Below are 13,218 nucleotides of genomic sequence, written 5' to 3' on the forward strand. Positions count from 1 at the left end.
ATTAAAAAGTTTATCTTGGAACATTAAATCTGATATTTTTTTATTATTTAAAGTTTAAGGTTTAGGTTTATAGTTTTGAGTTAAACTCAAATTTTAATCATTTAAAAAAAATCTTCAATTTTAAATTTTGATTTAAACATGTAGCTACATTCCTTAAATTTAAGCAATCTTTAAAACAAATTGAAAAGAACTAAAATTATAATTTATATTGTTTTTTTTTCATGACCATTGATTGATTTTAATCTAAGGGTTCAAAATTATCTTTTTGTCTATCCTCACCATTTTTTCTCATTGGTTAATCTTTCTTTTTCAAGGATCACAATTTAGGGTCATTGATTACATGAAATCTAAAGGCCAAAAATCATTCTCTCATTTTCTTACAATTGACAGAACTTAGCCTCTTCATCTCTGTCTCTTTAACTCTTTCGTATTCTGCAAAACGACGAATCCGATGAGAGAGGGAGCAGCAGGATGTCGGATCATCATACATGATATTGGAGGAGATAAAGCTTCTTCTCTAACCGACCACGATCGAAGACGACAACCACTACAATAGATCTGTCTCAGATTTTTGAGTTTTTAGACCTATGTTGTTTATGCGACTGATTTGTCTCTTGATTCCTAATCTATAGACTCGTCTTTTTAGTTTCTCTTTTGGTTTCTAAATTCAATCTAAGTTTGGATGATGAATCTTGAGCCTCCTAGAAGCTTTTTTGGTTGACTTGGTTATAACAAAGCCGTATTGTAACCATAACTCAACATTTGATTATAACAAAGCCGTATTGTAACCATAACGCAGCCATAACGTATGCATAACTCAACCGTAATTTGATTATAACTCAACCGTAACGTATGCATAACTCAACCGTAATGTATCTGAACGGTATAAGTCAGCCGTAACGTTCCTATAAGTCAGCCGTCAAGTGTAATTTTTTTCGCATGTTTCGTATTTTGGGCGGGAACAAAATCATTCCATCAACTCTGAACACAATATTAAAAATTTAATCTTTTCTTAAATTTGAACCTCAAACCCTAAACTATAGAACTATAAAGTTATAAAAATTATAAAGTTTATCTTTTGAACATGAAATCTAATATTTTTTATTATTTTAAAGTTTAAGATTTAGGTTTAGAGTTTAGAGTTAAACTCATCTGTGACATATGCATAACTCAGCCGTAAAGTATGTATAACTCAGCCGTAATGCATCTGAATTGTATAAGTCAGCTGTAACATTCCTATTAGTCAGTCATCAAGTGTAATTTGTTTCACGACTATTCGTATTTTGGGCGGGAACAAAATCATTCCTTCAACTCTGAACATAATATTAAAACTTTAATCTTTTCTTAAATTTGAACCTCAAACCCTAAACTATAGAAGTATAAAGTTATAAAAATTATAAAGTTTATCTTTTGAACATTAAATCTAACATTTTTATTGTTTTAAAGTTTAAGATTTAGGTTTATAGTTTAGGTTAATAGTTTAGAGTTAAACTCAGCCGTAACATATGCATAACTCAGTCGTAAAGTATGCATAACTCAGCCGTAACGTATCTGTATATCATAAGCCATCCGTAACATTCCTATAACTCAGCTGTCGAGTGTAATTTGTTTCGCGACGTTTCGTATTTTGGGCGGGAACAAAATCATTCCTTCAACTTTGAACACAATATTAAAACTTTAATCTTTTAAAAAATTTGAACTTCAAACCCTAAACTGTAGAACTATAAAGTTATAAAAATTATAAAGTTTATTTTTTGAACATTAGATCTAATATTTTTTATTATTTAAAGTTTAAATTTTCGGTTTATAGTTTAGAGTTAAACTCAGCCGTAACGTAAGCATAACTCAGCCGTAACGTATGCATAATTCAGCCATAACGTATGTGTTGTAGACTCACTGTATTAACTAAAGTTATCATATTCAGATGACGCACCATCTGAGTTATCAAACATATAAAATCAGATTTCAAATTCATCATCATCTTCTTCTTCTCTCCTTTTCTTACTTTTTTTGTTCAACTATCTCATTTTCTTACAATTTACTGGACAGCTTCTTCATCTCTCTCTTTGAGTCTTTCTTCTTCTGCAAGACTGCAAATCCAATGAGAGAGGGAGTAGTAGGATGTCGGACCACCATATATGACACTAGAGGAGAAGAAGCTTCTTCTTTAACTAATCATCATCGAAAATGACGACGACTGCTATAGATCTCTCTCAGATTTTCAATTTTTTTAATCTATATTTTTTTAGACCCAGTTGCGGAAACAATAATTACCAGATCCATAAGATCTCAGAGGAATATGAAGAATAATATGAAGAAGATAGATAAAGAAGATGAAGAATAACATAGACCCTTATTTTACTGTTGTAACATTAGTAATGACATGGCAAATAAGAGCTGATGACATGGATGATGACATGGATGATCGGTAAGTTAGCCACCAAACGAACACATAAATCAGCCTAAATAAACCAGCCATCAAGTACAACGTAAGTCAGCTAAAACATGAATACTATTTCAGTAATTAATCTTTTGCTTATAAATCAGCCGTAATTATGATGAAAAATCATAAGTCAGCTGTATCGTCAAATAAATCAGCCGTCAAATGAATGCTATTCTAGTAATTAATCTTTCGCTAATAAGTCATGCATAATTAAACTGAGTTTACTGTTAATCCAGCCAGTTACAACTGATTAAATATAACCCAGCCGTAACAACCTCCCATAAGTTAGCCGTAAATTTAGTAACTCAGCTAGGCGATGATCATTAAACTAGCCGGCAAAACATAACTCAGCCATGTCTTAACTATAACCCAGCCGAATTTTCGAGAAATCAGCCCGCCAATGTATAAGTCAGACGTAACTTGTGTTGGTAAGTCAGATGTTATCCCATAAATTAGTCTGAAATCTGTAAATCAGCCATCACTAACGGCTGACTTATGTTCGTAAGTCTGCCAATTTCTCATAAGTCAGCCGCATTGTTTAACTCAGCTGCAAAGTAACCATAACTCAGCCGTAACGAAGTTTGTGTTGCTTTACGGCTGAGTTCATTAATACATGTCTACGCATTCCTACGTGGCGCCGGTTTTTTGCTTACGTGGTATTAAAAATTAATGGCATTCTTGTAAATACGTTTTTTCTCACAACGTAATAAAATGGCACGCTGGGTATTAAAAAAATGGCAGTAATGAAATTTTTTTTGCATGATTCTTGTAATATGTTCTAAAATGTATAATGTTTGAGTAAACTTCCCAAAAAAAAAACTTATTTAATAAAATTATATAATTGTTTTAAAAGTGAAAAACTTAGGGTCTGACTGATGTAACCGCAACTATTGCGGGAGTTTACGGATGCGTGTGGTTGCGGTTTTAAGAGATTTGTAAGACTGGTACTGCAGTTAGAAATTGGTGTGTTTGCGGGATATTTATGACTTGTAAACCACCAAATACAACAACAGTTAAATAAATAAATTAACAATATTTAAATTTTATATAGTTATAAAAATATTAAACAACATAATATTATAATAAATTTATAAATTTTAAAAAAGTTATAGAAAATACTTTTATTTTACAAAATTTATAATATAAATAGAAATATAATATATATATTTATTTATATATCTGTATTTCTATTATTTCAATTTAAAAATTTTATTTTTATTTTTATTTTTGTATTTATATTGTTTTAAAAAAAAGAGAAATATTTACCTTTCCGTAAACGTCCACTACCGCAAACATTAGCTGGAATGAGCTTGTAAATTTAAGAGGTTTAGAGCAGTTTAAAACGGTTTAGAACGGTTTGAGTGATTGTTGCATAACGTCAATAACTATAACTAACTGCAAAAGCTGCGTTTGCGGGTGGTAGCGGGGAAACGAGTGATAGTACCCGTAGTTACCAAAAATTGAAGGGCTGAAAAACCCAATTTAATAGGCCCACCGAGTGAAGCAAAACCTCAACGCGCAAAACAGCAGAGACTTTAGTGGGACCCACCAAACCCCCCACCAAGTTAAAAAAATCAAGGAATCAAAAACGCAGAAACGAGCCCCCGTTCCAACTAGTCCACGAAACACCGTGTTTTTGTTTACATTTCTTCTTCTCTCTCTCGCTTACCCATTCTTCGGTCTTCACTCCCGCGGTTTTCTTTCCTTGTAGATTTTCTCGGAAAAGTCTGCAGGAAAATTTGCGAACTCGAGCAATAGAGGTGCGGTCGATTCTTATTCAAAAACTTGCAAGTTTTGCGTATGGATTTAGGTGGTTATGGATAGAATTATAGCTCGAATGAAGAAATCGTCGGGTAGAAGAGGGGATAAAACGCCGACAAGGCGGTTAGAGCGCCGTGACGCCTTGAAGCATATCAATTATGACGCAGCGTCGACTTCTACCTGGTCAGCCGAAGATATCTCCGCTTCGACTTCTTCTCTGGTGACGCGCTCTCTGGAGTTCCCAGATCGAACCAGTTTCCGAATCTTCGGAGGTGGAGATGTAGAAATGGATCAGATTTACAAGTCCCTTGGTTTGTCTGGTCCTGATGATTTGGCTATATCTTTTGACGCCTGGGAAGCTTGCAAGAAGCGTTCGTCTTCAGATGTTATCAACAGGTTCAAGTCTTTCGAGCTCGATCTTCACAATTTTCCTGTTGGCGATGCTGCTAATTCTTCGGATCCTGGTAATGAGTTGACTCGGTCCGAGTCGAGCGAGTTCGGGAGTTGTGGGAATTTGGTTGTAGGTACTGAAGTGAACAAGCCTTGTCTTGAGCGAGCACCCACGATTACGGTAAAGTCGATAGGTTATCTTGTTCCGAGTTACAGTGGTATCGGAGAAAACAAGCCTTGTCTTGAGCGAACACCAACCATCACTGTAAAGTCTAGAGGTTATCTTGTTCCAAATCACGGTGATGTTGCTGGTGGTGGTGGTGCAGGAGAAAACAAGCGTGGTCTAGTGCGAACACCGACCATCACTGTAAAGTCTAGAGGTTATCTTGTTCCAAATCAGAGTGATGTTGGTATAAAGGGAGTAAGACCACCGGTGCTTAAGCCTCCTCCGGCCAAACGACCTCCTGTGGATCATCAGGGATCATCTTGGGATTTCCTTACCCATTTCGCTCCAGAGGATGGAATTGTTAGGCGGCCAAGTTCCTCTTCTACCTCCGACAATGGAGAGGAAACCTTGGAAGAGGAAGTGGAAAGAGATTTTGAAGGGGAAACTGAGTCCGTGGATACAGGTGATGAGGCATGCTCATTCAGTACGAACGAAGGTGGTGGTGACTCCTCAAGCACTGTATCCAATACTTCGCCCATTTATGCAAACGGTGGATCTATCATCACGTCGTGGCAGAAGGGTGGACTTCTGGGACGAGGATCGTTCGGCTCCGTTTTTGAAGGCATTTCAGGGTATGTGTCTTGAACTTGAAGTCGGATTCTTAGCTACAGCAAAAATAAATAAAGCCAGTTTTCCCTTATAAATGTTTATCTTAAATATAGAGATGGGGACTTCTTTGCTGTCAAGGAAGTTTCACTACTTGAACAGGGAAGTCAGGCACAAGAATGCATACAACAACTCGAGGGGGTGAGATATACTTTTGTTTTATGATCCATAGCTTATACGTTTGTCTCATTGGCTGTTAATACATTTTCTACAGGAGATTGCACTACTTAGCCAGCTTCAGCATCAGAATATCGTGAGATATCGTGGCACTGCCAAGGTATGAATGATCCCGTCCTGGCCTTCCTGGTCCCAGTTGCAGTTTCAAAGTAATTTATAAACGCCCTTTTGGTGTTTGCAGGATGGGTCGAATTTGTACATCTTTCTTGAGCTTGTAACCCAGGGGTCTCTTTCAAAGCTCTACCAAAGATACCAGCTTATGGACTCTGTAGTCTCCACGTACACTAGACAAATTCTTGATGGTTTGAAGTATCTCCACGACAAAGGCTTTATTCACAGGTTAGACTAGTAGAAACTATTGTCCATTCCCTTGTCATAGGCTTTCGTAAGCCTCTGATTTTCCCCATTTCCTGTATCTTCTGACAATATAGGGACATCAAATGTGCAAACATATTGGTGGACGCCAACGGAGCTGTTAAACTTGCAGATTTTGGATTAGCAAAGGTTCTTTTCTATAGATGTGTATAGTTTGTTGCTCTAAAGTAATAACTTGTTACCTGGCTTACCCCTTTTCTCGATGCTTATGTCAATTTTTTGTTATTTAGGTTTCAAAATTGAACGACATTAAGTCCTGCAAGGGAACTCCATTCTGGATGGCTCCAGAGGTATTGTTTTGGAAGATTATCAAGTCCCTTATACTCTTTTGATTATGATAGAGAAATCTATCACACATATGAACATAAATGGTTTGATCTTTGACTCGTTTTTGATGTGTAACACTGGTTGTTAAGACCTATTTTGCCGCATACGTAGTAACCTGAGCTTGTTAACCTGAGAACCCCCGTTATGCGTGTGCTTGATTAATCTGAACTAGTTTTAAATTTTATTTGTTTCCAATTTATGGTGTTTATAACTGCAAGTAGTAATCATACGGTAACAGATATGTGGATTCATTTTCACTTCTAAGGTTGATTCTAAATTGAACATATCAGGTTATTAACCCAAAGCGTACTGATGGGTATGGAAGTTCAGCTGATATATGGAGCCTTGGGTGCACAGTGCTGGAAATGCTCACTGGTCAGATCCCCTACTGCGATCTAGAAAACCCCGTAAGTAATCAAAACTTTTTACATATAAAATTGGACTATATGTGTTTTTGTGGAAACAAAAACGTGTATTACGCAGTTAGCTAGTTTAAAATTCAAGTCTCATCAGTGTTTTTGCTCTACACTTTCCATTTTGAAAGTTCATTCTTAATTTCTTTATGGAGGGGCTTTCCCATAAATTAGAGTAGGTCAGTCCACAAAAATAAAAGAGTTGATGTCAGAAAATTTGTGTAAACGCTCAGATTCAAGCCCTGTTTAGGATCGGAAGGGGTGTGCTTCCGGATATACCTGATGCATTATCACTCGATGGCCGAGATTTCATAACTGAATGTCTCAAAGTGGACCCAGAAGAGCGGCCAACTGCGGCTGAGCTGCTGAACCATCCATTTGTGAGAAGGCCCTTAGCATACTCAGGCTCGGGATTGGGATCAGCATCTCCGCATGTCCATAGACGAGGCTAATGTAGTAGATTGCCTACATTTGTTAAGATTTTCAGGGGAAGTTATCAAAATCAAGAGCTTCAGAATCTAACATTGATGGTTAAATGTATAAGAGCAGGCGCAAGCAGAAGATTTTTGAAAGATGAGACCAACCCCATAGAAACTAGAAACATTTGGGGAAACACGAGATATGATTCTTCAACACACGTACGGTTCAGTTGGGCAGCAAGAGCTAAACTGCATGGAGGAGACATATCCTTTAGGTTTGTTTCTGGCTCATTCGTTGGTTATTTTTTTTAAGTTGTATGTTGGACGTAATTTGGGAACTTGAGATCCATGTTCTTCTAGGAAAATGATAAATTAGAGTGCCGATCTTGGTGTTTTGAGTGTATAGGTTTTGTAAGTTTTATCAAAATTATTGATGTATGTAGATCCCATATGTGATGTGATATGTATAATTTGGTTTTGATAGTTTTTGTGTATTGTAACTGTGTGCACATCACGTGTCCGGTGTCCTTTGGGTTTTATCTCTAATTATGGTAAAGCCCTTTTGAGTCTATTGTTTATTTAAAACTTCAAGTGAGTAACCTCTAGTTTTACGCTGAAGGCATCTGCTGCTCCAATCAATTATTGGTCAACATTTTCTTAGATTTTGGTCAAAGCCACCTTTATTGAAGTCTATTGTTCAACTTGGTTCTTACAATATTATAAAGAAAAATTCTGACTTATTATAATTATATTATATATTGTTTATTTTATGATACGTAACTTCTTTGATATTGCATCAAGATTATAATTATAGTATATAGAAAACTACGCAAAAAGAAAAGAAGAGAGTGGAATACCAAAACCAGAAAGGATGAAGTTATTATTATTGTTCGAAAGGGGCACTCGTATACAATACACAAGGTCATCGACATAAATTACTATACATGTTGACTAAATTGCACAATATAGGATAGGGATGTGGGATCCGGCATCCAATTTTACATTTTCACGCCAATGTTCTTTCTAACACTTTCCTTTGGAGACCATCATCACTATCAATACTTTTAATTTTCTTTCTCAGTGTTGCCTCGTTAAAAACATTTCTTGTAAAACCCAGTAGGAAAAAATCATAGTAAGGTAAAAAGAGTACAACTGTAGAGCTCTCCCTCGAATAGACGATCATTACAGGTTTTGTTGATGGCGCATTCAAATGTTGTAAACATGTTTCCTGAATGTCGTAGTGGGTAGTGACTTCGTAAAGAGGTCTGCAGCATTGTCACATGATCTGACATACTTCACTTTAATTTCTTTATTCTTCTCAAGTTCTTGGGTATATGAGAAGAATTTTGGTGGTATATATTTGGTTCTGTCGCTTTTGATATATCCTTCTTTTATTTGGGCGACGCACGCTGCATTGTCTTCGTATAAGATGGTTGGTTTTGGACTGATGTGTATTCCACTACTTGAATGGATGTGTTGACTTATTGATCTAAGCCAAACACACTCTCTACTTGCTGTGGAGAGCAATTGTTTCAGCACGGTTGGAGGAAGTGGCTACTAGTGTTTGCTTCTGAGAGCGCCATGATATAACAGTTCCTCCAACTGTAAATACATACCCTGTTTGTGATCAAGCTTTATGAGGATCAGATAGATACCCTGCATTTGCAAAGCCAACCATTTCTCCGTTAGTATTTTTAGGATAAAATAATCCTAAATCAATCGTTCCTTAAAGGTAGCGAAAGACATGTTTGATCTCATTCCAATGTCTTTGCGTAGGAGATGAACTGAATCTTGCCAAAAGATTAACGGCAAATGATATATCAGGACGAGTACAGTTTGCAAGATACATAAGTGCTCCTATCGCACTTAAATATGGCACTTCAGGACCAAGTATATCTTCGTTTTCTTCATGTGGTCGAAAAGGATCATTTTTGACATTAAGTGATCTGACGACCATAGGAGTACTAAGTGGAGTTGCTTTGTCCATGTTGAATCTTTTCAACACTTTTTTTCGTATATGTAGATTGGTGTACAAATATACCTTTTGAGAATGCTCAATTTGTAGGCCAAGACAATACTTTGTTTGTCCGAGATCTTTCATCTCAAATTCTCCTTTTAAATAATTAGATGCCTTTTGTATTTCTTCTTTAGTCCCAATAATATTTAGGTCATCAACATATACAGCAATGATAACAAATCCAGATGATGTTTTCTTGATGAAAACACATGGGCATATAGGACTGTTTACATATCCTTCTTTAGTTAGATGTTCACTGAGACGATTATACCACATGCGTCCAGACTGTTTTAAACCGTATAATGATCTTTTCAATTTTATTGCACATAACTCTTTAGGTTTAAAACTTAATGGTTCTGGCATTTTAAATCTTTTAGGGATTCCCATATAGATATCTGTGTCCAAAGGTCCATATAAGTATGCAGTAACAACGTCCATTAGACACATCTCTAGATTTTGATTAGCCGCAAGACTCATCAAAAATCTAAATGTGATTGCATCCATAACAGGAGAATATATTTCTTCATAATCAATCCCAAGTCTTTGAGAAAAGCCTTGAGCTACAAGACGAGCCTTATATCTCATAACCTCGTTTTTCTCGTTTCGTTTCCGAACGAAAACTCATTTGTACCCAACCGGTTTCACAGCTTTAGGTGTGATTATAATAGGACCCAATACCTCTCGTTTGTTAAGTGAATCAAGTTTGACTTGTATTGCATCTTTCCATTTTATCCAATCATGTTTGTTTTTACATTCCGAGATAGATTTTGGTTCAGGGTCATTACTCTCTTCATCTATTTCCTTCGAAACAAAGTATGAGAAAAAATCATCAACACCATTCACTTTGTTTCGATTACATATTTTTCTGTTATGAATGTAATTAATAGAAATCTCATGACTTTCTTCAGAGTCATGATGTTCAACATTTTCATCGACCTCATTGTTAATCTCTTCCAACTTTTCTGCTATATTGGAAGGATTTTTGTTTTTCTGTCTCCTTTTATTTTCTAGGATTCTTATCCTTAGAACCAATAGGTCTACCACGCTTCAAGCGTATTTTAGACTCTTGTGTATTATCTTCTACTCCACGTTCATATGACATTTCTACACGAGCAGGAGCATTTGCAGCCGGTATATGTGATTTTGTAACCAATTTGGTGTCTGCAAAAGCATCGGGTAATTGATTTGCGATGCTTTGTAAATGCATAATTCGACGGACCTCTAATTCTGACTGTTTTGTAGGGGGATCAAGGTGTAGCAAAGATGCTACACACCATTTGATATCCTTTCCTACTTGTTTATTTTCTCCCCCTAGAACTGGGAATACTTTTTCATCAAAGTGGCAATCAGCAAAACATGCCATAAATACGTCACCAGATTGCGGTTCTAGGTATAGTATAATTGATGGAGAGTCACAACCAACATATATCCCTAACCTCATTTGGGGTCCCATCTCTGTACGTTGGGGAGGTGCAAATGACACATATACAGCAACCAAAAATTCTTAAATGAGAAATATTTGGTTCTCGTCCAAATGCTAACTATATTGGGGAGTATTTGTGATATGCACTTGGTCTCACCCGAATCAGTGCTTCTGCATGCAAAATAGCATGTCCCCACACAGAAGTTGGGAGTTTAGATTTCATGATCAATGGTCTCGCAATCAGTTGCAGACGTTTAATTAATGATTCAGCCAAACCATTTTGTGTATGAACATGAGCGACAGGGTGTTCAACATCAATTCCAGTTACCATACAATAATCATTTAATACTTGAGAGGTAAATTCACAAGTGTTGTCCAGTCTAACTCTCTTTATCGGATAATCAGTAAACTGAGCTCTTAGTTTGATTATCTGAGATAAAAATCTCGCAAATGCCACATTCCGAGAGGACAATAGACAAAAATGTGACCATCTACTCGACGCGTCGATCATTACCATAAAATAATAGAATGGTCCACAAGGTGGATGTATAGGTACACAAATACTGCCTTGAATTCTTTCAAGGAACTTTGGCAACTCTTTATCTATTTTGGTTGGCGATGGTCTTATAATCAACTTTCCAATAGAACACGCAGTACATGTCATTTTATTCCCCCGGTAAACTTCTTGGGGTTTCAGTGAATGACCATGTGAGTTCTCGATAATTTTTCTCATCATTGTAGTGTCTGGATGACCAAGACGATCATGCTATAGTGTAAAATCACTAGAATTTTCCTTAATCACCAAATGTGATTCAATGGCACTTATATTTGTATGATGCAGACCAGAAGGGAGTTTTCGTAATTTTTCCAACACTTTTTGTTTTCCCGATTTCTTAAGAGCAATGTACATATACTTCTTTCCATCCACAGTTGCAGACTGAGTATCAAATCCTTGAAGATATATGTCTTTAAAACTCAACAAATTCTTTTTAGAATTTGGAGAAAATAATGCATTATTTACCGAGAATTTTGTCACATTGGGTAACGTGAAATAGGCTTTACCAATCCCTTCAATCAAGTCTGCAGGACCCAATATTGTGTTAATAGTGATATTTGTCGGTTTTAGTTCAGAAAAATATTTTATGTGTTTCAGAATAGTGTGCGTTGTTCCACTATCTGGTATACAAATATCTTTAGTATTGATCTTGGTTGATGTTCCATTTGTAATGTTAATTTCTAAGACAAACAAAAAGAATTAACATAAGATAATATTATTCATAAAATATTATACATCATTAGGGAACATTAAACACACAATAATTATACATAAGAAGGTGAAAAACACACAATAATTATACATTAATCTTCCACAAACAACAATTATTTATGGTATAATTGTGGAATTTCAAAAGTCACATGATGGGCACTTAAGCTTCCGTGATAGCGGTCTCCTCGAAATCATTCACAAAGTCAGACGAATCGAGGTGCGTTGTACCCTCAGAGTGTTCTGCAAAGTTTACTTCTTTTTTTTCCCTTTGACGGACTCCTTGTATAGAGCACAAAGGTGTGCAGGGGTACGACTTAAACGAGACCAATGTCCCTTAATACCACATCTGAAACAAGGTTCTTCTCGCTTCTGGGAGGTATTTCCTTGGTGTTCTTTTCCCTTAGGGGGTTGCTCAGAGCGGACCCACTAGAATGACTTCCTATCTTGTGGATTGTACTTTCGTCCACGTCCACGGTAGTTTTGACGACCATGACCGGGACCCCGAAAGGCCTTATTTTCGTTGACTAGTTTCTTCGCATCGAGTGCGTTTGCTTCATAAAACATTTTAGAATCAGTTGGACGAGTCATATGATTCTTGATCAGAAGCTCGTTGTACTTTTCTGCTATGAGAAGCGCCACAATCAAATCCGAAAATTTGGTATATCCCCGCAACCTGTACTGTTGTTGCAGGGTGATGTGGCTCTTGTGGAATGTGGTGTATGTCTTCTCAAGCATTTGAGATTCGGTGATTTTTTCACCGCAGTATCTCAATCCGGCCACAATTCCTAACACAACAGAATTGTAATTCATCACTTTGTCGAAATCTTGGAATCTCAGACTCTGGCATTCATCCCGAGCAAGTGGAAGTGTTATTTCTTTCTGATGTAAAACGATCTTTCAGAGACTTCCATAGCTCTTTAGGGTCTCTCATGTTGGCATAGTCATAAATAATATTTTCATCAAGGTGTCTTCTAAGGAAGATCACCGATTTAGCATTTTCTTGAGGCGTTGAAGTATTATTCTGTTTAATGGTCTGGGATAGACTAAGAGATTCAAGATGAAGTTCAACATTTGTAACCCATAAAATGTAGTTGGTACCGGTGATGTCTAGAGCGGGATATTGGAGCTTCTCCATGTTTTCCATTGAATTTCTAAAATCAAATAATAATAAATAACATGATTAGAAATATTATTTCATTTAAATATTCAAGGTGCAGGAATAAGCATTGCGATTACAAGTAATATAAATGCATAAAACATCAAAATAAAAATAAACACATTTTCTTCAGGAGAAAATTCTCCAACGAGCAAATTATAGAAAGCAGCAGATAAAAACCCGATTACAAGAACAAAACTCGGATTCAACATTTTTTT

General features: G+C 36.3%; 2 protein-coding genes across 2 annotated transcripts; one reads left to right on the forward strand and one right to left on the reverse strand.

Moving 5' to 3' along the window:
• Nucleotides 1–4,035: 4,035 nt before the first annotated feature.
• LOC106422135 (mitogen-activated protein kinase kinase kinase 1-like) lies at nucleotides 4,036–7,631 on the forward strand. Its single transcript, XM_013862961.3, has 9 exons — nucleotides 4,036–5,392; nucleotides 5,483–5,567; nucleotides 5,641–5,703; nucleotides 5,785–5,942; nucleotides 6,035–6,107; nucleotides 6,209–6,268; nucleotides 6,596–6,712; nucleotides 6,952–7,171; nucleotides 7,268–7,631. Exons 1-8 carry the CDS (start codon nucleotides 4,260–4,262, stop codon nucleotides 7,168–7,170), a joined length of 1,908 nt encoding a protein of 635 aa, XP_013718415.1. The 5' UTR covers nucleotides 4,036–4,259; the 3' UTR covers nucleotide 7,171; nucleotides 7,268–7,631.
• A 4,639-nt stretch (nucleotides 7,632–12,270) lies between these two features.
• On the reverse strand, nucleotides 12,271–12,979 carry LOC106422093. The gene is made up of 2 exons (XM_013862924.1): nucleotides 12,736–12,979; nucleotides 12,271–12,629 (listed from the first exon to the last, which is right to left on the reverse strand). Exons 1-2 carry the CDS (start codon nucleotides 12,977–12,979, stop codon nucleotides 12,271–12,273), a joined length of 603 nt encoding a protein of 200 aa, XP_013718378.1.
• Between the last annotated feature and the right edge of the window lie 239 nt (nucleotides 12,980–13,218).

This window comes from Brassica napus, chromosome C9, assembly GCF_020379485.1.
Source record: "Brassica napus cultivar Da-Ae chromosome C9, Da-Ae, whole genome shotgun sequence".
In the NCBI taxonomy this organism is placed as follows: Eukaryota; Viridiplantae; Streptophyta; class Magnoliopsida; order Brassicales; family Brassicaceae; genus Brassica; species Brassica napus.